Source organism: Mixophyes fleayi, chromosome 3, assembly GCF_038048845.1.
Source record: "Mixophyes fleayi isolate aMixFle1 chromosome 3, aMixFle1.hap1, whole genome shotgun sequence".
Lineage (NCBI taxonomy): Eukaryota > Metazoa > Chordata > Amphibia > Anura > Limnodynastidae > Mixophyes > Mixophyes fleayi.
Window position 1 is genome coordinate 65304876 of NC_134404.1, and position 26445 is coordinate 65331320.

At 42.5% G+C, this 26445-nt stretch overlaps 1 protein-coding gene across 1 annotated transcript in view; it reads left to right on the top strand.

Annotated features, from left to right (window-relative positions):
- The window catches only part of LOC142142669 (apolipoprotein L3-like), a 114915-nt gene extending 91275 nt beyond the window's left edge, over positions 1–23640 (top strand). The window contains exon 5 of the mRNA XM_075200527.1: positions 22382–23640. Within this exon, the coding sequence (XP_075056628.1) occupies positions 22382–23152 (771 nt within the window). The 3' untranslated portion in view covers positions 23153–23640. The remainder of the gene's footprint in view (positions 1–22381) is intronic.
- The last annotated feature ends 2805 nt before the right edge of the window (positions 23641–26445 follow it).

Sequence of the window (26445 nt, forward strand, 5' to 3'; positions counted from 1 at the left end):
TGCTGGGAGCAGGTACAGTGTTGGTGGGAGGAATGCTCTGCAGGGATCTGTCAGGAGGGGGTAGTATGTTGAGTGTAAGGCTGTTCTGCAGGGGTCTGTCAGCTGCAGGAAGTGTTTTGGGTGGAGGAATGCTCTGCAGGGATCTTTCGGGAGCAGATACTGTTTGATGATGAGCTATGTTCTGCAGGTATCTCTAATAAGCAGGCACAGTCTTGGAGGGAGAAATGCTCTGTAGGGATTTTGTAGTTCTAATTTTTTATGAAGTTGCTTTACTGTCTCTTTCTAAGACACCCAGATAAATATATATATATATATATATATATATATATATATATATATATATATACACACACACATCAGGGGCGGATCTAGAGAATACTGCTACCCGGCGCGATGTAGGGGGGGGATTTAGGCCCCGCCCCCTTTCTGACATCTGAGGCTGCCGGCGGCTGCATACTATGTGCAGGTCCGTTCAGCAGTGACAGGCAGGGACAGTGTGCTGCCCGGATGCTCTGATTGTGTTTAAAACACAATCAGAGCGGCCGGGCAGCTTGCTGGCCCTGCCTGTCACTGCTGAATGGACCTGCACATAATGTGCAGCCGCCGGCAGCAAGCCCCTGCTAGGGGGGGCGATCGCCCTGATCGCCCCCCCCCCTGGATCCGCCACTGATATACATACAATATAAAGAGCATCCTAGTGTCCACCATTTCATAGGGAGAGAATTTCTATGACCGCCATACAATACAGAAAGCATTCTTGTGACTGCAATACAGATACTATCCTAGTGACCCCATATAATACAGAGAGCATTTTTGTGACTGCCTCACAATACCACCCCCTAATCATGAATGAACCCCTTTTCAAAATTGTTAACTCCAGGATCATCATAAAACCCCTATCAACATTAACTCCCACATCCAGTTTAATCATTAATCCCCACATCATAAATTAATTTCATTCATATTCATTAAACGCCCTCATTATCTTCTTCAGTCTCATCAAAAGATCAAAAGACTGTATATGTGTGTGCCCAGAGTGTCTGTCCCTGTTGGTTGTCCAGTGTGTCTACCAGTGAATGTATGCCCAGTATCTGTACCTGTGTGTGCGTGCTCAGTGTGTGTAACTGTAGTTTCTGAAAAATTACTTACCATAAGATGTCCAGGGACAGCACAGCATGGCCTCAGTGCAGAGGATGTATCTGGATCCTGGAATGTTGGGGACCCTATTTTGAAAAAAAAATTGGTGCATGAAATTTAGAAAACTAATAATTAGCCCCAACATTAAAATAATAGTATTTATATTTAATAAATAAACATATTTCCCTCCCTTACAAACAGCCTCAGCAATAAATTAAATAGCATTTACATTTAATAAATATAACCATTTCCCACAAACATCCCCAGAATTAAATAATTTATATTCACATTTAATAAATAGCCCTCCTCACCAAACCCCACAGTTAATTAATAGCCCCAAACCACCACAGCGTTAAATTAAAGGTCCCGTCACCTCACCTTAAATTAATAGACCAAACTATTAAATTAAAAAGACCAAACAAAAATGATAACTTACAGCGCTGAAAGGGTCACACAAACAGGAATGCCAGCATCAAACAGAACACTGTAACATAAAATAAACAGACATAGAGCAGTAAAGTCCTGGTAAATACATGGGGGTCTCAAAATGTCTTCTAAAAAATCCCTCCTCCAGGTATATTCATGGTTGCAAAATAAAGGATAACCACGTGAGGGGATCCCACATAGATGTATGCTTACAAACTGGTTTCTTGAGACACAGCGCATCAATCAAATATCTGATGGAAATCACAAGGTCTGCCTTCACTTCAATCTCCAGCAATCAAACATACGCACAAAGAAAGATTAAATCATAGCATAATACCATTTATTTGGTCACATAAAATCTCATTAAAAATCCACAGAGTTGGTCTGCTTCTAAAAGCGTACCTCAAGATGAAATGAATACAGCATGTATATCTTAACAGGGTAGATTACCCAAAGTCCAATCGACTCTTAACAGCTGCCGTTGTCCTCAAGACCTCAAGTGGTACCAACAGTCCTCTCCCTGTTAATCTGTCCAACGCGTTTCGAATCGTGAAGATTCTTTATCAAGGTAAAAGGTGAGTCAACGGGAAATCCTTATAAAATAGTAGCGTCCGATCACATGGTTCATATTGACGAATCAAGCCCAGGTGTATAAAGATCACATGATCGCCGTCCGGAAGAAAGATTCCATTCCAGAACGAGTCTTGAAACATATGCAATCAGCACATGCGCAGAGGAATCCTCCCTCTTGGCAATCGCGTACATGGGAATTCTCTCAATCGAGATGGGAGACATTAATAGATCATACAGACTCCCACGAACAGAGTAAAAAATATAAAAAATACATAAGAGTTATCATTAAACAGCATACTTATGCGTAATATATATAAAAATGCACATTGCAATAAACTAACATGGACCATATACTGTTACAGCAGACACTATTGGCCACTAGTAAAACACTATTGTCACTACAAAATTTACTATAAAAACTATAAAATACAAATATGACATAAAGCAAATCAGATCCTTACAAATGTCTCTACAGTCATATAAACCACTTAAGTTCAAAGTCCGCATTTAATCCCCTTGGTACCAGGGTTTTTAACTGAAAGATCCATCTCATCTCTGCCTTTGCTAGTCTTTGGAGTGTGTTCTTGTATCTCCAATGTGGTAAGACCCGTTCTAATCCCCAAAAGTTGGCAATATGTTTAGGATTGCACTGATGTACTTTTCTAAAATGATCGGATAGGTTATGGGTTTCTAGGCCCTTTTTAATATTGTTCACATGTTCTCTTAATCGGACTTTTAGAGGCCTTGTTGTACGGCCAACATATATTAAATGACAGGTACATTCAATAACGTATACAACATTAATCATATTACATGTTATGAACTGCTGTATACAAAAGGTTTGATTATTTTTAGAGAATGTCTCCAATCTCATACAATTCGAAGATGTATTCTTACACATACAACATGTTCCACATCTGTAGAAACCAATGCTCTTCACATTGGATTGGCTCACGTCAAATGGGACACTTCTCACGATCTTATCTTTAATATTGGGAGCCTTCCTATATACAAACGATGGAACCTCCGGAAGTTTATCACCTATAACAGGATCTTTTTTCAAGATAGGCCAATATTTACGAAATACACTTTCCACCTGTCTGTGCACTATGTTGTACTGTGAAATAAATGACCAGTCAAATTTATTCCTATCAAATACCTCTACGGTCTGGCCATTCTTGTCCCATTCCCAGGCTATGTGTTCAGATTTAGTCAATAACTCTTCTTTATAGCCTCTACTTCTAAAATCATTTTTCAAATTTTCAATCTGGTGATTCAAAACCACTTCTTCAGTACAGTTCCTTTTGAGGCGTTTCATCTGTCCTGTTGGAATATTTGAGAGCCAATTCCTATGGTGATGGCTGTCATAATGAAGATAGCTAGGTCTATCCGTGGGTTTTTGATAAGTTTTGGTATTTATAACATTATCTTTAATATAAACTGTGATGTCCAAAAAGTTAACGGTCTGATTGCTAACATCAAAAGTAAGTTCCGCATTTGACGTATTAGAATTGAGATGCTCAAGGAATTCTTCCAATAAGTATTGGGGTCCATCCCATATGAAAAAGATATCATCTATAAAGCGGGTCCATAGCACCAGATTCACCCCCAGACCACCTGGGTCTTTCAGCCACTCTTCTTCCCATAGGGCCATAAAGAGATTGGCATAGCTAGGGGCGAATCTGGTGCCCATCGCTGTTCCAATACATTGTAGGTAATAATCATCCCCAAAACGAAAGTAATTATTACTCAAAATGAATCTAATTGATTCAATAACAAATTCCTTCAGTTTCTCAGACATGTCCGTTGTATTCAAAAAATGGGACACTGCTTTGACTCCCAAATCATGTTTAATAATAGTGTAAAGAGCACGGACATCCGCCGTAACTAAAATATAACTATCTTTCCATTGAACGGCAGACAATCTATTTAAAAAATCTTTGGTGTCCCTAAGATAGGATGAGGTTTTCTGGACCAGAGGTTGTAAGAACCCATCAATCACTTCTGACATATTTGAAGTAATTGACCCTGTGCCAGCAATAATAGGGCGGCCAGGGGGGTTAATGCTATCTTTATGTACCTTAGGAAGGACATATATGACTGGGATAGTAATATCCTCTATGTTAATATAGTCATACATGTCCTTATCTAGTACTCCCATATCATAGTATTTACTAATCAACATAGAATTTTTTTTTGAGATACTTCCAGTTGGGTCACCTTTCAATTTTTTGTAGGTGTCTCCCTCAGTTAGTTGTCTAAATATCTCCACATCATATTTAGTTCTATCCATCACAACAATGCCCCCCCCCTTTATCAGCTGGCTTGATAACAATGGTTTTGTTGTCTTTAAGGTTCTTGAGAGCTTGTCTCTCTATCAAATTTAAGTTCCACTGTTTCCTATATTTACGTTGACCTACAGTGGACTCAGTTTCGTCCAGGACCATCTTGTTAAAGGTCTCAATAAACCCTCCCTTAATATGATGTGGAAAAAATTGTGATCTTTTTTTATATTTTTTGGAAGGTTCAATTTCCTCAATTATGTTATCATCATCAACCTCCTTTGTTGTCTTCATACAGAAGAATTTCTTTACAGTCAGTTTCTTTATATACTTCTGAACATCCACAAATATATCAAAGGAGTTGGGTGAATGGGTAGGGGCAAATTTAAGTCCCTTATCCAGTAAGGTCATTTCTTCTTTTGATAATTCAATAGAGCTAAGATTGTAGACCATACATTTATCCCCTATTTTCTCTATTTCTTTTACAGGATCACAATTGGGTACATCTTATGTTAGGAGCTCTGGATGACAAAATTTATTTCTAAAATTCCTGTTTCTACCCCCTTTAGTGCCTCTAATTGTTTTCTTCTTTTTATTATTATTGGAATTCCCTTGCACTAGTGGAGGATCTATTATCACTTCCTTTTGTGTGGATCCCATTGATCCAAAAAATTAAAAAGCCCCATCGATAAATTAAATTGACCCATCAGCACCCCACAAATAAAATAGTACCCATTAAATAATTAGCCCCCACCTAAACGTCACCATTAAATTAATAGCCTACCTCCCACCCATGTACTAAGACACCCAACCTCCCTACCCTCATATCACACATTATATTAATACATCCCCCCTTCCCTCACACATTATGGCAGCATACCCCCCTCCCTCATAAAGCATAGCAGCATACATCCCCCCACCTTTTTGAAGCTTACCTCCTTCATCTTTCTTCCTGTCCACCCGTTGTTGCCTGGCTCTTCTCTGCTTCTCTGCTCCTCTACTGCTTAGCAATGTCATGACATCAGATGCTAAGGGACAGTCGGCAGAGTTCAGAAGATGGTGGAGCCAGGTGCTGGCCATCATTTTGGATGCGCCGGGCGGCTGGCAGCCTGATTCTGAGGTCTGTATTCTTTTCTTTATTTTTCAGTCTCCTCACAGAGGCAGGTGAGTGCGGCCACTGTGCCCCCTTGGGACTGCGCTCTGGGCGACAGCACCGGCCGCATCTGCCTCGTTACGACTCTGCTCAGACCTGGGTGTCAGGATTCACTAGGATTAGTGGGATCCTTCTGTTCTGCCTGGGATTGACGGTACTTCACCAGGAGGCGCGGAATCTAACAGAGTGGAAGGTTTTCACCAGAGGTTCCCGCAAGGGAATTTGGGCTTGGCAGCTTCCACCCTGCAGGTCGCAGCCCTCTAGGGGAGTTCCCAGTGAGCGGTGATAGAGAGCCTAGTACAGAGAACAATGTAGGCACTAGATAGCCACAAATGAGTAGGATTACTGAGTGATGCTCCGTGATAGTCCACAGAGAGATAGTAGGTGATTTGCAGCAGAACAATTGGAGAGATGATAGCGATGATCTGCAGTAGTTACCACTAACGAGTGGAGCAGGTAATAGGTGTGTTGCAGCAATACACTTGGAGAGATGGTAGCGATGATCTGCAGTAGTTGCCACTAATGAGTGGAGCAGGTAATAGGTGAGTTGCAGCAGTACACTTGGAGAGATGGTAGCGATGATCTGCAGTAGTTGCCACTAATGAGTGGAGCAGGTAATAGGTGAGTTGCAGCAATACACTTGGAGAGATGGTAGCGATGATCTGCAGTAGTTACCACTAATGAGTGGAGCAGGTAATAGGTGAGTTGCAGCAATACACTTGGAGAGATGGTAGCGATGATCTGCAGTAGTTACCACTAATGAGTGGAGCAGGTAATAGGTGAGTTGCAGCAGCACACTTGGAGAGATGGTAGCGATGATCTGCAGTAGTTACCACTAACGAGTGGAGCAGGTAATAGGTGATAGCAGCAGCACACTTGGAGAGATGACAGCGATGAACTGCAGGAGTTGCCACTAATGAGTGGAGCAGGTAATAGGTGATTGCAGCAGCAGAGTGCATGAGCTGCTTCCAGGCCAGGAGTCTGACAAGAAGAACCAGCACTGAGAGGTGCTGGGAGGAGCCTTATAAATGAGAGGTAACCAATGGATAAGCGGGACAGTTGAACACAGGTGAGATGATTACCTGCGCATGTGCAGAGCTGATTGCTGGCCTGACAGCCGGGGAAGAAGCAGGGAATGAGGAATGAATGATATTCAGGTTACCAGGTGGCAGCCGTGGGTGAGCGGCGTGTGACACTGGGGAGGAGGTGAGTTGCCTCCTGAGACACTCTGCTTTGGTGAGCTGTGGTGTGGTGGATATGTTGAGTGTGTGTTTGGACACAAGGTCCAACACCTGAGAGAGGGTGTCGCTAAAATGTATTAGCTAGTAGCCAGACAGCTAGGATATTGTTTATGTTTTGTTTTGTTTGCAAGCTGGGGAATAAACTAGCTGTGGTTTTTAACCTGAAACTTCTGGACTTGTGTGGTTTACTGCTGCTGTTTGTCGCCATCTTCTCCTGGAGATGGTACCTATGCCCCTGATGGTGTCACATATGGCGGAGAATTGGCTTGCAAAGATCTGTGCATGTCAAGAATAGCAGCAGTCTTGGAGATACTTGCATAAACCAGCTCTGTGTGTCTGCTTGGAAAGTTTAAAAGGGACAGACACCGTGGAAAGCTATGTGCATGTCTTGTCATGTGGATAAAAGCAGCTAAAAATTGGAATGCTTATGCACAGCAACAGTGGGAAACAGAGAACCACATGGATGTGAGTAATAAATCCTACTGTGAAATACTGTTTAAACAGATTTGCTGCATATATGATAATTTGAGAGGACTTAAATGTTGTCAGTGAAAACTGGCTATTTGTGTTGGAAAAACAGAAGTGTATGCAAAGACCAATGAGACACAGATTAAAGGCAAAGAAATCAAGTGTTTTCATGGACTGAGTTTAATTGCTCTAAAGCAGGTGTGTTCATTAAGTCTGGGAGGAAACCCAAGTATATGTTGCTGAAGTCTAGGAAATGTGTATTTCTGCAAAGCACAAGTTGGGTGTGGCCTGGTTCTGTGCGTAAGCAAAGAGCAAGAGACTTTAAAGAAGAAAAGTTTGAGTATTTTTTGTCAATGTAAAGTGGATGTTTCTGTGTTGAAACAACCGAAGCATGCAAATGTGTTTGCAAAACTACTGAGCAGCAGTTTAAAAAAAAAAAAAAAAAAAAACTTTTGCCCTGCTATGGCCCAGCAAACCCAGCAACAGCAGTTACAGGATGCCATGCCACGGGAGGAAGCCATTAGGGTGAAAGTGTTAGCCCTTGAGGAGACCCAGAGACAACAATTAGACTTTAATGAGTCCTGGAGGCAACTACGGGAGTCCCAGCAACAAGACATTGAAACCCTCCATAAAAACGTGAGCTGTATTAAAGTGAAAGAAACGTCTCGGGAACAAGCCATAGAAATGCTGAAACAAGAAAAAGAAATTGCGGAAACAAGGTTTGAAGCCACACAAGTAGAATGTTTAAAATACCAGCAGCGTATGGAGCAGATGGTAAGAGAAATAAATGAGCTACAAGATAATCTGAAAAACAGAGCAGGGAAAAGCTCTGGTAACTGCAAAGACAGTGGCCCAGCAAAAAGAAAAAGTGAACGGTGAAATACCGCAACTTCAAGCTAAGCTACAGAAACTTGAATTAAAAAATGTTACTGTTCCAAGAATTTAACTCAAAACTCGGCAAGAAAAGAGAAACGTTGCTGGTGGAAAATAAGTTTCTTGAGGAAGGTGTAAAAAATGGGAGGGCCCAAATACAGCAGCTCACTGAAGAGAATTGAAAGTTAAAAACTGATATTGCAAGGGTAATTGCAGCCCAGAATACAAATAAAGGTCAATGTCAAAGGGCAAAAGAGGAAGCAGTAAAACTGGGAAAATCTGCAGAAAGAACTTGATGCCAAAGTCACAGATATACAAGAGAAAATTAAGATCTTGTCCCAGGTTGAAAATGTTGGAAATAAATAGAAGACTCAATATGAAGAATTAAAGATTCAGCATGATAGGCTAGTTGCCGAAACAATCCTAGCTCAGAGAGTACCATTAGAAGAGCGAGTTTCTCAAACAGAAGTACAAGAGTTAAGAGAGTCCCATGTCCAGGCTGAAATAGAGATATCTGCACTGGCAGACCAACAAGAGTCAATAAGTGGAAAAGGAAATGAAGATAAAGGTCAACGGGAGCAAACCCCAAAAATTCTAGCAGAGTTGTCCACAGTTCAAGAAGAACTACAGTACGCTACTAAAGCTTTTCAAGACAATGTCAGCAGTATGCAAACTGTTAAGGATAACTGGGAGAGGTTTGCTAATGGCTTTGAGACACCTTCCACTCGGGTTTCAGGAAAAGTAAAGCAGCTAAGTAATTCAGGATTGTTCAAGATTTTACTGGGGCCTCAAGTCCCAAGAACTCAGGAAATGAATAATATGCTTCAAAGGTGTCGCAGACCGCGAATAATACCAACTTACATCTGCATCAGTTAAGTGGGCTTGAAAAGTCAACCACGCCAGGAAGCTGAGTTCCTGTCCTCGTCTATTGCTCCATTGAAAGTGGTGCAGACAAAGTATGTTGCAACAAAAGAAATGAAGAATACACTCCGCCAGCCTCTAGTTCGAAAACGGCGACCTCCAGTGGATTCTGGTAAGACTGTTCCAGGGGAAAAGGGTACTGGGCGGTGGAATGAACTGAAATGTACAGAGACTGTAGGCTCAGAACCTGGAGTTTGGCCAGTTTTGCCAAGAAGGATCTGGCCTCATAAGAGATATGACAGAAATGTGATTACCTGTTTTAGATGTGGTGGCTTAGGCAATATTGCTGCTAACTGTTCACGTACCTTTGAATCTATGCAATGTAATAATGCTTATGTACCTCATAGAAAGTCGTTATGTGCCCAGTTAGCCTGTATTGCAGACCGACAGGCTAAGTCTGGCAAATTAATGTGTAAAGTTTCTGTAGAAGGTAAAAGTATAAAATCACTGCTAGATTCGGACAGCATGGTTTCTCTTGTAAAAGCAGAGATGGTGAGTCCCTTAAAGCATCAAGGGAAAACTGTTGGCGTAACCTGCATACACGGGGATACACTGCGTTATGATATTACTGAGGTACAAGTAGAAATACAGTATGGTCATGTAGTAGTCTGTCACGGGCACTAGGAGTCTTTACCCAGGGATCACCAGATGGTAGGCTTACCAGAGCAATGTAGATGGTAATAGGGTACTCTGGTAGCTGGGTGATCACGGAACATGAAATGATGACCGATGAGATGCTCAGGAAAGTCTATGACTAGCAACACTGGTAATAATGAGGTAATGATACACAAGGAACTGTATGGACAAGGACACGTGAAGGTAGTCAGTGGTCTGCGATAGCAAGTTGTACCACTGCTATAGTGAGGGGGAATGTCCAACAGAAACAAGGAGGTGATGAGAGTCAGCGGTCTGCGGGTAGCAAGTTGTACCGCTGTCTGAGTGAAGGAATGGAATCCAAGTGGAGGTATCCAGGTAGTCAGTGGTCTGCGGTTGCGAGTTGTACCACTGCTATGTGAGAGGATAATGGAACAGGTGATACCGGAAACAGGGATCAGTGGTCTGACATCAGCAAGTTGTACCACTGAATCTATATGTGAGGAGGTGCACGGGGGAAGACTGCAACACAGGATATACACGGGCACCTTATACACGATCCACAGTAATATGCACAATATAGATATATATATATATAAATGACTGATCAGGTCTGCAATCTAGAAAGTCTCTTGAAGTAGTCCAGCACAATGATAACACAGTCAATAATGGCAATAGACTCAGCGGATAGCAGACTCCAGAGAGAACCAAACACAGTCCAGCAAGATATGCAATACACAGCACAGTCAATGAGAAGTATGCATACCGTGGTTCAGCAGTAGCAGTCAGATGGGATTGCAGCGGTACCTGAGCGGCTGGAGGCCGACTGGATAGGAAGTCCCTGGATAGGTGAAGCAGCGGTCTAGCAGGTGCAGCGCACAGGTGAGTAGACCAACAGGGACACGAATCCACAGGAGTCAGCAACACGTGGAACTGGACTCATAGGGGACCCAGGAGAATGGAGATGATCCAGCAGAGGGTAGTAGATGAGATACAAATCCAATGCTGACAGAAGGGTAGAGACCAGTGGAACACGTGAAGGTGTGGAGAGTGGATCAGCAGGAGATGGACGATAGCGTTGACCACCGCAGCAGGACTCAGCGGCACACGGAGGTAACCAGTAGCAACCACAGGAACCAACAACGATGGGAAACAGGAGCGCAGCGCAGGGCCGGAGCTGTTGATCACGAAGTGTAACAGATGGTAATGAAAGCGGCAGTCTCGAGGAAGTCACAGCAAAGATGAGATGAGACTATAGTGCACGGAGGCAGCGGATAGTAATCAGCTGGCAGTCACGATGTTAAACACAGGCGAGTTGCAAGCAGGAGACTGTAGTGCACAGAGGCAGCGGATAGTAGTCAGCTGGCAGTCACGATGTTGAACACAGGCGAGTTGCAAGCAGGAGACTGTAGTGCACAGAGGCAGCGGATAGTAGTCAGCTGGCAGTCACGATGTTGAACACAGGCGAGTTGCAAGCAGGAGACTGTAGTGCACGGAGGCAGCGGATAGGAATCAGCAAACAGACTTGATGAGAAGCAGGTGAGTGAGGTAAAAGCTGGAGTGCACGGAGGCAGCGGATAGCAATGAGCAAACAGTCACATTGATATAAAATAACGTTGAAGTGGTTTAGAAGACTGTAGTGCACGGAGGCAGCGGATAGGAATCAGCAACAGTCATGATGATACAGTTGATGGTAGAAGTGGTATGGAACCACAGTAGTAGAAGTGGTTAGGAAACCACAGGAATCAGCAGCGCTGAATACACCAGTAATACAGGAACACCTTCAGAGACTCATGAGGAATGAGACTCCAAGATCAGGCAACGTGGTGGTGACCACAGGTGCTTAATATAGGGAGGTTGCCTGATCTGCCAATTAAGTTAAAGGAGTATACACTGAAGTATAGAAAAGGGCTGCGCATGCGCAGACCCTCAGGATGGTGGACGGCCACGGTTCCTAAATGTCCGGGAAGAGGCACTCACGGTCCGGTGAGTGACAGTACCCCCCCTTTTAAAGGTGGGCACAGAACGCCTGGAACCGGGCTTGTCCGGATTTTTAGAGTAAAACTTCTTCAAAAGGGCAGGAGCATTAAGATCTTCAGCTTTGATCCAAGAGCGCTCCTCAGGACCAAAGCCCTTCCAATGAACGAGGAAGTGGAGGACTCCTCGCGAAATTTTTGCATCTAGTACCTCGGTAATCTCAAAATCCTCCTCCTGATGAACTTGAACTGGCTGCGGAGCTGAGGGAGGAGTTGAAAAAACGGTTGATAATAAGAGGTTTGAGCAAAGATACATGGAAGGCATTAGAAATCCGAAGACTCTTAGGAAGAAGGAGTTTCACACATACTGGATTGATAACTTGAATGATCCTATATGGACCAATAAAACGAGGGGCGAATTTCATGGATGGAACCTTCAAACGAATATTTTTTGTGGATAACCAGACACGATCTCCAATTTTTAGTGGTGGAATAGCCCGCCTCTTCTTATCAGCGAAAGATTTATATTTGACAGATGTCTTCTTTAAACAGGTTCTGACCTGAGACCAGATATTTTTAAAGGTCTGACAAACCGTTTCCACCGCAGGAACTTGGGTGGGCGGGAGGGCAGGAAATTCCGGAAAAGACGGATGGTGACCGTAAACCACAAAGAATGGAGTTTTGGATGATGACTCATGGTACATGTTGTTATGGGCGAACTCAGCCCAAGGGAGTAACTCTACCCAGTTGTCTTGATTGGCTGATGAAAATATCCTTATAAAAGTCTCAAGATCTTGATTGACACGTTCGGTTTGTCCATTGGATTGTGGATGGTAAGAAGATGAGAGTGCTAATCGTATGCCCAAGGTTTTACAAAGGGCTCGCCAGAATCTGGACACGAATTGTACTCCTCTATCAGACACAATCTCAGATGGACATCCATGGATACGGAAGATCTCTTTAATGAAATGTTCAGCCAGGATAGACGAGGAAGGCAAACCAGACAGAGGGATGAAATGAGCCATCTTCGAAAATCTGTCCACTACCACCCAAATAGTGTTATGTTTCTTACTAGGTGGTAAGTCAGTAACGAAATCCATACTAATATGGGTCCATGGTTTGGACGGAATGGGTAGTGGTCGCAGCAACCCTGCTGGGGTTCTGCGGGAGGATTTGAATTGCGAACATAATTCACAGGAAGCAATGAACTCTTTGACGTCTCTCCTCATTGAAGGCCACCAGTAACTTCGAGAGAGGATCTCAAAAGTCTTGTGTTCACCGGCGTGTCCAGAAAAACGAGAGGCATGGAACCACGAAAGGATTTTCCTCCTTAGAGTAGGAGGCACGAGGGTCTTCCCAAATGGTAGCGTTTTGGTGGATGAAGCAGCCAGTGAGATACATTTGGGGTCTAGAATGGTATGGTTGGAAACCTCTTCTAAATCAGAGGACGTAACAAAGGCTCTAGATAAGGCATCAGCTTTTTTGTTCTTGGCAGCTGGTTTGAAGGTAATTATTAATTCAAAACGGGAAAAGAAAAGAGACCATCTTGCTTGACGAGGATTCAAGCATTGGGCAGACTGGAGATATGACAAGTTCTTATGATCCGTGAAGATCGTCACCGGATGGCGAGCTCCCTCCAACAAGTATCTCCATTCCTCTAATGCGGCTTTGATAGCCAGTAATTCCTTGTCTCCGATGGTATAATTCTTCTCTGCGGGTAGGAGACCCCGAGAATAGAAGGCACAAGGGTGGAATTTTTGCTGTTCCGAGCGTTGGGAGAGAATAGCTCCTAAGCCCACATTAGAGGCATCTACTTCTAGGAAAAAGGGGAGTGTCACATCAGGCTGACGAAGGATTGGAGCCGAAGAGAAGGACTCTTTTAATGTTTGAAAGGCTTGAATAGCCTCAGTAGACCATTGCTTAGGATTAGCCCCTTTTCGAGTCAGGGCCACAATAGGAGATGCAATGGAAGAAAAGTCTTGAATGAAGCGTCTATAGTAATTGGCAAAACCTAAAAAACGCTGGATGGCACGAAGAGTAGTTGGCTGGGGCCAATGTAGTACAGCATTTACTTTGTCAGGATCCATCTTCAGACCAACTCCGGAAACAATATACCCCAAGAATGGAATCTGGGGTAATTCGAATGAACATTTTTCTAATTTACAGAACAATGAATTTTTCCGTAGCCTGGAGAGGACTTCTGCCACATGTTGGTGGTGAGAAGGCAGGTCCTGTGAAAAAATCAATATGTCGTCCAGGTAGACGACGACACATACATATAATAAGTCCCGAAAAATCTCATTGATGAAGCCCTGAAAAACAGCGGGGGCATTACATAGCCCGAAAGGCATTACCAGATATTCGTAATGCCCGTCTCTGGTGTTAAACGCCGTCTTCCATTCGTCACCGGAACGGATTCTGATTAAATTGTAGGCACCACGAAGATCCAACTTAGTAAAAATACGGGCTCCCTTGATGCGGTCAAATAGCTCAGTGATCAACGGAATGGGATACCGATTCTTGATAGTAATGGCATTGAGTCCACGAAAATCTATACAAGGGCGTAATGATCCATCCTTCTTTTTGACAAAGAAGAACCCAGCTCCAGCGGGCGAGGTGGAAGGTCGAATGAACCCACGCTGGAGGTTCTCCCGTATATATTCAGATGTAGCTTGAGTTTCAGGTAACGAGAGTGGGTAGACCCGGCCCCTGGGAGGAGTCTTGCCAGGAAGAAGATCAATCGGACAATCCCAAGAACGATGAGGAGGAAGACGTTCAGACTGAGCTTTATCAAAAACATTGGTAAATGAAGCATATTGAGGAGGGAGTCCCGGTGAAATAGCTGAGATGGAAGCTTGCTGTACCTTAAGAGGAATGACTTGGGAAAGGCAATGATGGTGACATTCAGGCCCCCAAGACGTGACTTGAGGGGTGCGCCAGTCAATCTGGGGAGAGTGACACTGAAGCCATGGAAGGCCTAGGACAATCGGACTTGTCGTCACAGGAAGAATTAAAAACGATATCTCTTCATGATGCAGAGCACCAATCTGAAGGGTTACTGGAGACGTACTCTGGGTGATGAGACCGTTGATGAGACGTGATCCATCGATAGCCGTCACAGTAATGGGAGTTTTTAAGGTAATCACTGGTAGAGACCATTGATTTACTAACGATTTGGAAATAAAATTTCCTGCTGCTCCGGAATCAATCAATGCCTGTGACTCAAAGGTTTTGGTAGCAAAGGAAATAGTCACATCAAAAGCGCAGACTTTAGATTTCATAGACGATGGAGAGGACTCCAGGGACCCTAACTTCACCTCTCCAGAACTAGTTAGGGCCTGGCATTTCCCGATCTCTTAGGGCAGGAGCTGAGGACATGAGTGGAATCAGCACAATAGATACAGAGTCTATTCTTGACTCTTCGTCTCCTCTCCTCAGAAGATAACTTGGAACGTCCTATCTCCATGGGAATCACAGCAGGTGACACTGGACGAAATTGAGGGTTAGAGCGAAGAGGTGCTTTAGCAGAAGTCGTTTTCTCAGCCTCTCTTTCACGAAATCTCATATCAACACGATGGCATAGAGAGATCAAATCTTCAAGTGACGAAGGAAGCTCTTGGGTAGTCAGTGCATCTTTAATTTTATCGGAAAGCCCCTGCCAGAAGGCGGCAACTAGGGCTTCAGTGTTCCACTGAAGTTCAGAGGCTAAGATCCTAAATTGAATGACGTACTGGCCTACAGTATGAGATCCTTGTCGCAGACGGAGGATGCTGGAAGCAGCGGAGGTCACACGACCTGGTTCATCGAACACACTTCGGAATGTAGAAATGAATTTGGCACTATCTTGTAATATTGGATCGTTCCTCTCCCACAGAGGGGAGGCCCAAGCCAGGGCTTGTCCTGAAAACAAAGAGATAAGATAGGCCACTCTGGAACGATGGGTAGAAAAATTTTGAGGTTGGAGCTCAAAACGGACTGAACATTGGTTAAGGAAACCCCTACAAGTTTTGGGGTCTCCATCGTACTTTGACGGAGTAGGCAGGTGAAGCGTGGAAGCTATAGACACCTGGGATGGCAATGGGGAAACGGAGGAAAGCACAGGAGCTTCAGTAGTAGCTGTCACAGTCTGTCCAGATGTTCCTTGGGAGGTTAATGACTGATAACACTGAAGTAACAGCTGTTGGCGGGCATCCTGTTGCTCCACACGGCTAACCAGATGTTGCAGCATCTCTTTGGCGGTAGGTTCCACATCTGGGTCTGTCATGGCCTGATCTTACTGTCACGGGCACTAGGAGTCTTTACCCAGGGATCACCAGATGGTAGGCTTACCAGAGCAATGTAGATGGTAATAGGGTACTCTGGTAGCTGGGTGATCACGGAACATGAAATGATGACCGATGAGATGCTCAGGAAAGTCTATGACTAGCAACACTGGTAATAATGAGGTAATGATACACAAGGAACTGTATGGACAAGGACACGTGAAGGTAGTCAGTGGTCTGCGATAGCAAGTTGTACCACTGCTATAGTGAGGGGGAATGTCCAACAGAAACAAGGAGGTGATGAGAGTCAGCGGTCTGCGGGTAGCAAGTTGTACCGCTGTCTGAGTGAAGGAATGGAATCCAAGTGGAGGTATCCAGGTAGTCAGTGGTCTGCGGTTGCGAGTTGTACCACTGCTATGTGAGAGGATAATGGAACAGGTGATACCGGAAACAGGGATCAGTGGTCTGACATCAGCAAGTTGTACCACTGAATCTATATGTGAGGAGGTGCACGGGGGAAGACTGCAACACAGGATATACACGGGCACCTTATACACGATCCACAGTAATATGCACAATATAGATATATATATATATAAATGACTGATCAGGTCTGCAATCTAGAAAGTCTCTTGAAGTAGTCCAGCACAATGATAACACAGTCAATAATGGCAATAGACTCAGCGGATAGCAGACTCCAGAGAGAACCAAACACAGTCCAGCAAGATATGCAATACACAGCACAGTCAATGAGAAGTATGCATACCGTGGTTCAGCAGTAGCAGTCAGATGGGATTGCAGCGGTACCTGAGCGGCTGGAGGCCGACTGGATAGGAAGTCCCTGGATAGGTGAAGCAGCGGTCTAGCAGGTGCAGCGCACAGGTGAGTAGACCAACAGGGACACGAATCCACAGGAGTCAGCAACACGTGGAACTGGACTCATAGGGGACCCAGGAGAATGGAGATGATCCAGCAGAGGGTAGTAGATGAGATACAAATCCAATGCTGACAGAAGGGTAGAGACCAGTGGAACACGTGAAGGTGTGGAGAGTGGATCAGCAGGAGATGGACGATAGCGTTGACCACCGCAGCAGGACTCAGCGGCACACGGAGGTAACCAGTAGCAACCACAGGAACCAACAACGATGGGAAACAGGAGCGCAGCGCAGGGCCGGAGCTGTTGATCACGAAGTGTAACAGATGGTAATGAAAGCGGCAGTCTCGAGGAAGTCACAGCAAAGATGAGATGAGACTATAGTGCACGGAGGCAGCGGATAGTAATCAGCTGGCAGTCACGATGTTAAACACAGGCGAGTTGCAAGCAGGAGACTGTAGTGCACAGAGGCAGCGGATAGTAGTCAGCTGGCAGTCACGATGTTGAACACAGGCGAGTTGCAAGCAGGAGACTGTAGTGCACAGAGGCAGCGGATAGTAGTCAGCTGGCAGTCACGATGTTGAACACAGGCGAGTTGCAAGCAGGAGACTGTAGTGCACGGAGGCAGCGGATAGGAATCAGCAAACAGACTTGATGAGAAGCAGGTGAGTGAGGTAAAAGCTGGAGTGCACGGAGGCAGCGGATAGCAATGAGCAAACAGTCACATTGATATAAAATAACGTTGAAGTGGTTTAGAAGACTGTAGTGCACGGAGGCAGCGGATAGGAATCAGCAACAGTCATGATGATACAGTTGATGGTAGAAGTGGTATGGAACCACAGTAGTAGAAGTGGTTAGGAAACCACAGGAATCAGCAGCGCTGAATACACCAGTAATACAGGAACACCTTCAGAGACTCATGAGGAATGAGACTCCAAGATCAGGCAACGTGGTGGTGACCACAGGTGCTTAATATAGGGAGGTTGCCTGATCTGCCAATTAAGTTAAAGGAGTATACACTGAAGTATAGAAAAGGGCTGCGCATGCGCAGACCCTCAGGATGGTGGACGGCCACGGTTCCTAAATGTCCGGGAAGAGGCACTCACGGTCCGGTGAGTGACATAGTCACTATGGGATTAGTTCCCGGTTTGAAATTTGATGTGATATTAGGGAGAGATTGTTCCCACTTTTGGAAGCTGTGGGAAACCCAGTCGATTGCCAAAGTGAATAGCCCAGACCCACATGGTAATGTCACTGATACAGTAATAGGGGGTGTGTTCCCAAGTCAGAAGTGTCCCCTTTATCAAATGTGGTTGGGGAGTCAGGAAATGACAAGGGTAGCAAAGGACTGCAGGAGAGTGTAAGATCTATTGAGATGGAAAATGTTGTCAAGACTGTTAACTGTACACCTGATGTTAAAGTAAAGAAAGATGCTTGTGCCTCGGAGCAATTAAGAGACCCCACTCTAATAAAAGCCAGAGAGAGAGTGAAAATTATTCATGAGAAGCCAGTAGAACCTGGTAATAGATTGTTGTATCCTTACTTGTCAATAAACCAAGGGTTCGAAAAGCGGTCTTTGATTGTTGATCATCCTGCTCTGAGTGTCGGTGCCATATTTCCACGTCTCAGTATAAAAACTTACTAGCAACTACCCCAGTTTCTCCTCTATCCATTGTTCCTTTGGGTTGGAAAGGATCTGTAACCAATACCCTCACACTCAGTTTACAGCATGTGCGTTGGGCAGAACATTGACCCGGGGAGTCTGCTCTGAGCCTTCCACTGGATGGATTTGGATGAAAACTACACAGACTGGTAATATTGGATCAGAAGATGTACTAGGGGGTTGAGGTCCCATTTGGACCTTCAGTTGGTGTGCGCTGGCCAGAACTTTGACCCGGAGAGCCTGTTCTGAGCCTTTCACTGGATGGATTTGGATGACATTTAATATAAAAACAAAACCAACACTGAGCAGCCACCTCATGGATGTGTTGGAAAAGCTAATAATCTGCTAATTATTTTTAAAATGTTGGCAGTTACATCCAACTCATTGATAACTTAATAACTTCTAGATTTAAATCCTGGCAACGCCGGGTACTTTAGCTAGTATATGATATGGTACAAAAACTATATAAAAAAAGAATAATTTTTTTATAATTAGCTATGACAAAGATTATCTCATGACCTAACTATATACATACAACACTAAAAATAAAAACAATAACTAAATAACAATAAAAAAAATATTTGAGTACAGATTAATTGAGAAACTACAAAACAATTGCATAGTTAATGAACTGAGAGCGTTATATCAGTAAATAAAGTTAGAAGGGAGACGAGCGGCCAGCTCACCTCACTGATTATAGATTTTGCTCTGTAACACAATGAGTGATGATGAATGTATTTAAAGGAGCATCTTGCTCCCCTTGTCATCACTGGAGTCAAATGACTGCAATTCAAGGGACGGGCTTTTCAAAATTCAGTGTCAGAGAAACAGGTTTCTTACCATTGCATCTGGCTTCCTTGTTCCTTTATTTCCCTTTCTACATTTTCCTTGAATTCCCTGGTTTTAGTTTTGGCATCTCACCACTCGTGTACCAGATCTCGGATTGTTGACATCTCTATCAGTTCTTTCTTACCACAGCATCACACCAGAAGGAAGCTCAGAGGCCCTTAACCTCACAGCCTTATCACACTCCTGTTATCGTATAGGTTGTAAGCTTGCAAGCAGAGCCTACTTACCTCTCTGTTAATACCCAGTCTCGTATTTATGTGTTTGTTCCCAATTATAAAGTGCTACGGAAAATGTTGGTGCTATATAAAGAAATTTTAATAAATAAATCAGTGAAACAAGTATTCAATGATCTAGGGGTATTTTTTTTTTTAGCAATACCTAATTCCTATTATACAGTATATTATTGAGATTGTCTTACATTGTTACTAGTTCCATGGATTTATTACCATGTATAAACACATGCTGGGTGTGAACAATTGTTGGTGGTATTGAAGTTATTTTATTGCTTATCAATAAACATTGTCCGCTGCAATTTGTGTGGTTCCAACGCACAATGAGATTTAATAGCAAGATGTAACAATACAATAAAATAAAGTACAGCCGATACACACGCAAGCACCCTGGATCTAGCATACAGTCATTCAATCCTGAAGTCTGTGGTCAAGTAGACTGTATAGTGGACCCAGAGCTTGGTTTATATACAGTTTGTGATACATAAAAAAAGCAGTGATGTCTTGGCGTGTTTCCATAGGTTTAGGATTCAGGACAGTTCAGTGTAATGAAGGTCATAGGTCGGTTCAAACAATGCCCTCCAAGGGTGGGGATCCAGTCTCCAACAGCTGCATACGTGTCTTCCCGCCAAAAAGCTATTTTAAACTTATCTATTTGCATTACACACACAATATCATTCTGATTATTATTCCTCTATTATCCATAACTTGCATACGCAAGATGCGACCGTTTAGCCGATTGTAGCAGATGTCTGGTGGTAATAAGAGGATTGAAATGACACTAAACATGATATGTTTCGTAAATCCTGAACGCTTGATATCAATAAGGTGGTTTTAACATTATTATATTAAACTATTAAATCTATTACATTCGATTATAAATGACTGTGTATTGAAGCTTTATTAAGGTGAACTATTCACAAGTGAATGCATGAGTGTAAGTGTATGTGTGTGTTATTTATCCGTGCGATTTACGTCATAACACGTGGTGTACGAATCGCAATCGCACAGTAAAACAACATTAATCAATTTGATTTACTTCATCCAATTATTTCACTTTCACAGTGGACAGCTTCAGTTAAGAACAGTTTGTGCAACCGTTTTGCCTCTCGGAACTCATATGAGTTTAATTAGTTGGCAGTACAGACTCCTCTATACACTTCTTCAGATCCTTCTCGGTGTAGGCGGCAGTCTTATGGTATACAGACATAAACAACATGTACCTGTTATCTACATGTGAGAAACCCACTGATGCTTGACGTATTTTGCGTATCTTATTTCAGTGATGTCACCAGTCCATAATGAATTCATAGGTGGAATATTTGTTCAGCCCATAAAATAGCTGCCTACACTGAGTGTATTCAGTGGCGGATTCAGGGGGGGGTCGATCGGGGCGATCGCCCCCCCTAGCAGGGGCTTACTGCCGGCAGCTGCACACTGTGCAGGTCCGTTCAGCAGGGATAGTATGCTGCCCGGCTGCTCTGATTGTGTTTAAAACACAACCAGAGTAGCGGGACAGCACACTGCCACTGCTGAACGGACCTGAACATACTGTGCAGCCGCCGGCAGCCTTAGACATCAGAAAGGGGGCGTGGCCTAAATAGCCTCCCCCCCCTAAAATCGCCCCGGGTAGGACAAATGTCTAGATCCGCCCCTGAGTGTATTTAACAGATGCATTTTAATTTAAACCAATCTGAACTGAAATATTTTTTATCTAATAAAAATGTACAATTTTATTGACTTTAGATTATATGATTGTATGGGGGAATTCAATTGGTCGCGTTACTGTCAAAAGTAACGCGGCCTGTGCACTTTTACTGATATTACGGTAATAGTGTACATAATTACCATTAATACAGCAATTTCAACACCTTTTTGCTCGCAGCTCCCAGAAATCTGTGCTAAATCTACTATATTAACGGTAATAGACTTTGTGCGGCATTGTGTCGCGGGGAATTGAATTCCTCCCTATGTTAGTAAAATGGAGATGACACAAATCGCTGCAGCCCACATCTGCTCTAAAGACTTGTTCAAGTTTCTTCTATGCCTATTGCTGCATACAATTAATGTAAGGGGCGTAATACACCCCCTGTAATATCTTATTATTGCATTGATTATTTGTTTTATAAATATAATGTATGTAAATATTATCAAATCTATAATATAAATGTCTAGGCGTGTCTAGGCGTGTGTTAGTCTGTGTGTGTGTGTGTGCGTGTGTGGAAAAAATAAAACCAAGCTGCAGCGCCACCTGCTGGGCGGAGTTATTCACTGACCTACTAAATTCTTAGTGTGTGTGGAAAAAACAACTCAGAAAGGGCTGAAATTTGGTATACTAAGATTTTTTAATTTGTTAATTTAATTTGTTAATTGTTAAAAGTGTTTATAAAGTTTTAAAAAAATATATATATATTTCTTGAAGGAGAAGTGACAGTTGGGAGTGGTTGGTGGTTGCCGGGGGTGACAGTGGGGAGTGGTTGGTGGTTGCTGGGGGTGACAGAGCGAGAGGAGTGTGATACTCAGGACCGCTGAGAGAGATCCCTGTGTCTGAATAGACATCTGGATAGATGTGGCGATGAAAATGAAGGATGAGGCGATGGAGAAGAATGATGAGGTGGTGACATGTGGACAAAACAACGTTAAAAAAGGGCGCTTGCATCGGGAAGTAACGCTCTTCCCCTGAGGAGGCCTGGGCTAGGCCCAAATGCATGACAAGACCCTTTTTAACACCTTAAGTAGCTTGATTTGACTAGAATGCATGAGTATCATGCACGGGTTAACTTGTGCTTTATATAGACAGTTAGTCAAGCATGGTCATGTTTACTAAACTTTCTTAATTTTGTTGTTTATTATGAACAGATAATGACACGTATTCAGAAGTACAAAGATACACGGGCATCCTTGATAAAAGAGATTGAAAAATGCAGTAAAAAACTGCTCTGTATCGCTGATGACATAGACAAGTTCCATAAAGGAGCCACCATTGCCAGCGTCACAGGAAGTTCAGTTGGAATAGCCGGAGGAATCACCAGCATTGTAGGCCTAGCCCTGGCCCCATTTACATTTGGTGCATCTCTGATTGTCAGTATTGTTGGCATTAGTGTGGCTGTGGCTGGAGGGGTCACTGGAGCAGCAGCTTCTATAGCTGATACTGTAAATATTAAAAAGAAATGCAACAGAGTAGAAAAGAAAGTTATGAAAATTGAGGAGAAATGTACTAAAATTCATAATATTTGTGAAAATATTACAATTGAATGTGAAGCTCTTAAGTCTTTGCTGGAAAATATGGGCAAAATTGGGGGGAGAGGTGTATTCATGGCAGTAGAGATAAGTAGATTGGCTCAGCTGGGCAGAATATCTGCAGCTGCAACTAGAGGGGTCGAGTTAGTAGCTCAGGGGGCTCGGGCAGCCAGAGTTGTTTCTGGTGTTTTTGCTGCAGTGTTCATAGTGGTTGATGCTGCTTTTGTGGTAAAGGGAGCTATAGATCTGCACAAAGGTGCTAAAACAGAGGCAGCTGCAGAGATAAGAAAAATTGTCCACGACCTACGAGAAAAACATGATGAACTGCAAAAGCAAGATAAAGAGCTGCAGTTGATCTTACAAGATTTGGAAGCAGAAAATCATAAATAGTTCACTTCCAAGAAGGATATATACACTTATATTCAAAATCCATATATTATATGTATCATATTTCTTGGTCATGCTTAATGTATCTTGATATTTCTGAGATTTTCACCAACTGTAATGTGACACTTTAATAATCACTGTACCAACTTCTTTTTTACCTGCTAAAATCTTACTAAGTGATTTTATTATTATAATAGTCTATGCTACAGAGATTGTAAGTAAATGTTTTATTTAACACAGCAATTCAACGCCAATAATTTTATTGCATAGTACTTTCCAAACTCAGAAACTGTCTCATAATAATGAATTATTGGAGCAGGTCATAACACTGTATGCAGTTGACAATAAATGATTTTCTCACCCCAGTAAAAAATGATGTTATTTAATGAGTAGAAGGGCCTGATTTATTAAGGATCTTAACTTGAGAAACTTCTTATTTCAGTCTCCTGGACAAAACCATGTTACAATGCAAGGGGTGCAAATTAGGATTTTGTTTTGCACATAAGTTAAATACTGAGTGTTTTTTCATGTAGCACGAAAATATCAACTTTAAATTTCAGTGTACAAATTAGCTATCTTGATTTTGAAAAAAGACACATGAAACTGGACTAAAAATGTCTGGAAAGTAAAGCCAATATAAGCTCTTAACAATAAAAAAAATATATAATGTTAACAGATAAAAATCAGAACTTGAGAAACAATAATAATCTATACATTTTAACATACATATAATAAAATAAAACTAAAGCCTTAACTAATGTGTGGATCCACTGAAATGTAAGAAAAATACAACGTAAAATCTCATAAATGATGCCTCATGCGGTGTTCATACAATAAATGAGCAGGGATGTCGCACAGTGGTTAGCATTGCTACCTCAAAGTGCTGGGGCCATGGGTTCAATTCCAACTGTGTATAGTTTGCATGTTCTTACTGTATTTGGGTTTTCTCCCACAGTCTAAAAACATACTGGGAAGTTAATTTGGCTTCTGATAATGAACCCTAGCAACTTACTAATAATAAACATAGAACCAAGGAGAAATAGTAACACAATAGAATATGCTGAGACTATCCATTAGAAACATATGTGTCCCATATTAATGCAAGAAAAATCTAATAATATAGTTGTAAAAATCCATAATTGATCTTTTACAACATTGTTTCATATATATCAGAAGTGACCTCCTTAGCCTTTGCACACATCCACTCTATCTACATTCACTTCCACTTTACTGAACGTTCTATCATTTTTTTCTCTTTTGATTAATAGTTGATATAATATCATAAATGTATTGTTTGGTCTTAAATGGCTCTGCTGATTGTTTAACAGTGATTTTGTTCAATTGTTTATAAAATTGCTGAAAACCAATAAAAACATTTTTGAAAACCAAAAAATCCATAAGTCCTCCAGTGATAAATATTGGAAATAATGAATAGAAGGTTCATAGAGTGCAGAAACTTGGCAAAAGATACTTGCCAATTGTGAAATGTCACCACTATCTCTGCTGGAAATCCCCCTCTATCAATTTATACTCCGTTGAAGCAAATAAGAAAGATCTATAAGAACTCAGAAGTTCAGCCCTATATTCTTGTCCAAAGTTCAAGGAACCTATAGTATACGCACTGTCCCTTGTATGTTTTGTGGTGTCATCACAATTCTTCAGAAAGCCTTTGCTATTCAGGGATATATGTAACAATGTGAGGTGGTTTCTGGGTTCAGAATACTGAGAGTTTGCTAGCCTGGGACAACTGGGATGGTTCTAGGCACAAGAATCTGCATACCTCAGCACTGTACACACTAACATTGTAGTTGGTCTCCTCCTGGGTTCCGTGTCATATGCCCACTGCCACAGAGAGCAAGAGTCACCACAAAACAAAGGAAATAGGCAGAAGCAGGAATGGATATCTGACCCAAGAGAATGTTTAATTTGCAGGTTAGAAATCTTCAACATTTATTATAGTTTTTTGATAGACCCCCTACACCAGTGAAATGCCATACTTTTATAGTTCTGAAATTTTATTGTAAACCCCAGATTTGGTAGATTATTTATTTGTTCTGTCTGTAGTTTTATTCCTCCACCATTATTTGGATGTTGATAGTAGGATCAGGTGGAGTTACGACAGAGGTGTCACAAATTTTGTACAATTATTTTAGACCAGACCAGATGTCAAAATGTTGTGCTGACTCATCTGCATTACCACTGGGTTTCTTGGGAAAGCTAAGTTTTTTCCTAGCAGCAGCTGCCTGAGAAACTGAAGGATGAGACGTTGTCGTGTCATGTACCACTTAAGCTGTCAGCTTGCTCACCAGGAGCTCATTGCATCTCTTCAAATCTGGGTCAGATGGAAAGAAGGAGAAGACATAGCTCTTAAACCTAGGATCAAGCACAGTCGCCAAAATGTACTGATCCAATTTCAAGATGTTGATAACTCTTGGATCCTAGCGAAGCGCATAAAGTACTTAATCTACAAGTCCGACATACTTAGCGGAATTGCTTTGGTTCATCTCTTACTTCAATTTCTAAAGCTGCTTTTCCTAAGATCTAATTAGGGGAATCACTTGACACAAGCTAGCAGTGTCTGAACTCACTTCACAGGTGAATGCTTTGAATGGTTTCAACACCTTGCACAATACGAAAAAGTATTCTCCACTGCGCTGGACTAAAGTATGTTCCCCCTACTTTCCCAATGTCATGACTTGTTGAGTAAGCGAGGATGGCTTTTCGCTGTTCCTTCATCCTCTGAAGTATATAAAGTGTGGAGGTTACCACCTCTTGCTTCAGTTGGTGACATAGCAAATTCAATTATTCTTACAGTTGCTGCAATCTCCTACATACAGTTGCTGAATGCCAAAAAATGTCCCCAAAATTTTTCGGGCCATAGACAGCATATCCTGCACTTCCCTTTCACTTTTTAAAAAGCTTTGTACCATCAAGTTGATTTTGTGAGCAAAACAGGGGGGTAAATGTATCAAACTGAGAGTTTTGAAAAACCAATCAGATTCTAGCTATCATTTCTTTAGTACATTCTACAAAATGCTAGCTAGAATCTGATTGGTTGCTATAGGCAACATCTCCACTTTTCAAACCTGCTGGGAAACTCTCAGCTTGATACATTTACCCCAGGGAATGTGATGAAATTCACCCAGCTGTAATGCTCTCACAATATTGGTGGCATTATCAGAAATCACATATCCTGAGGAGAGGCCAAGCGGGATAAGCCATGTTGCAATGACATCCCTTTGTTTTTCTAACAGGTTGTCAGTGGTATGCCTCTTAGTGAAGTTGGTGATGCTAGA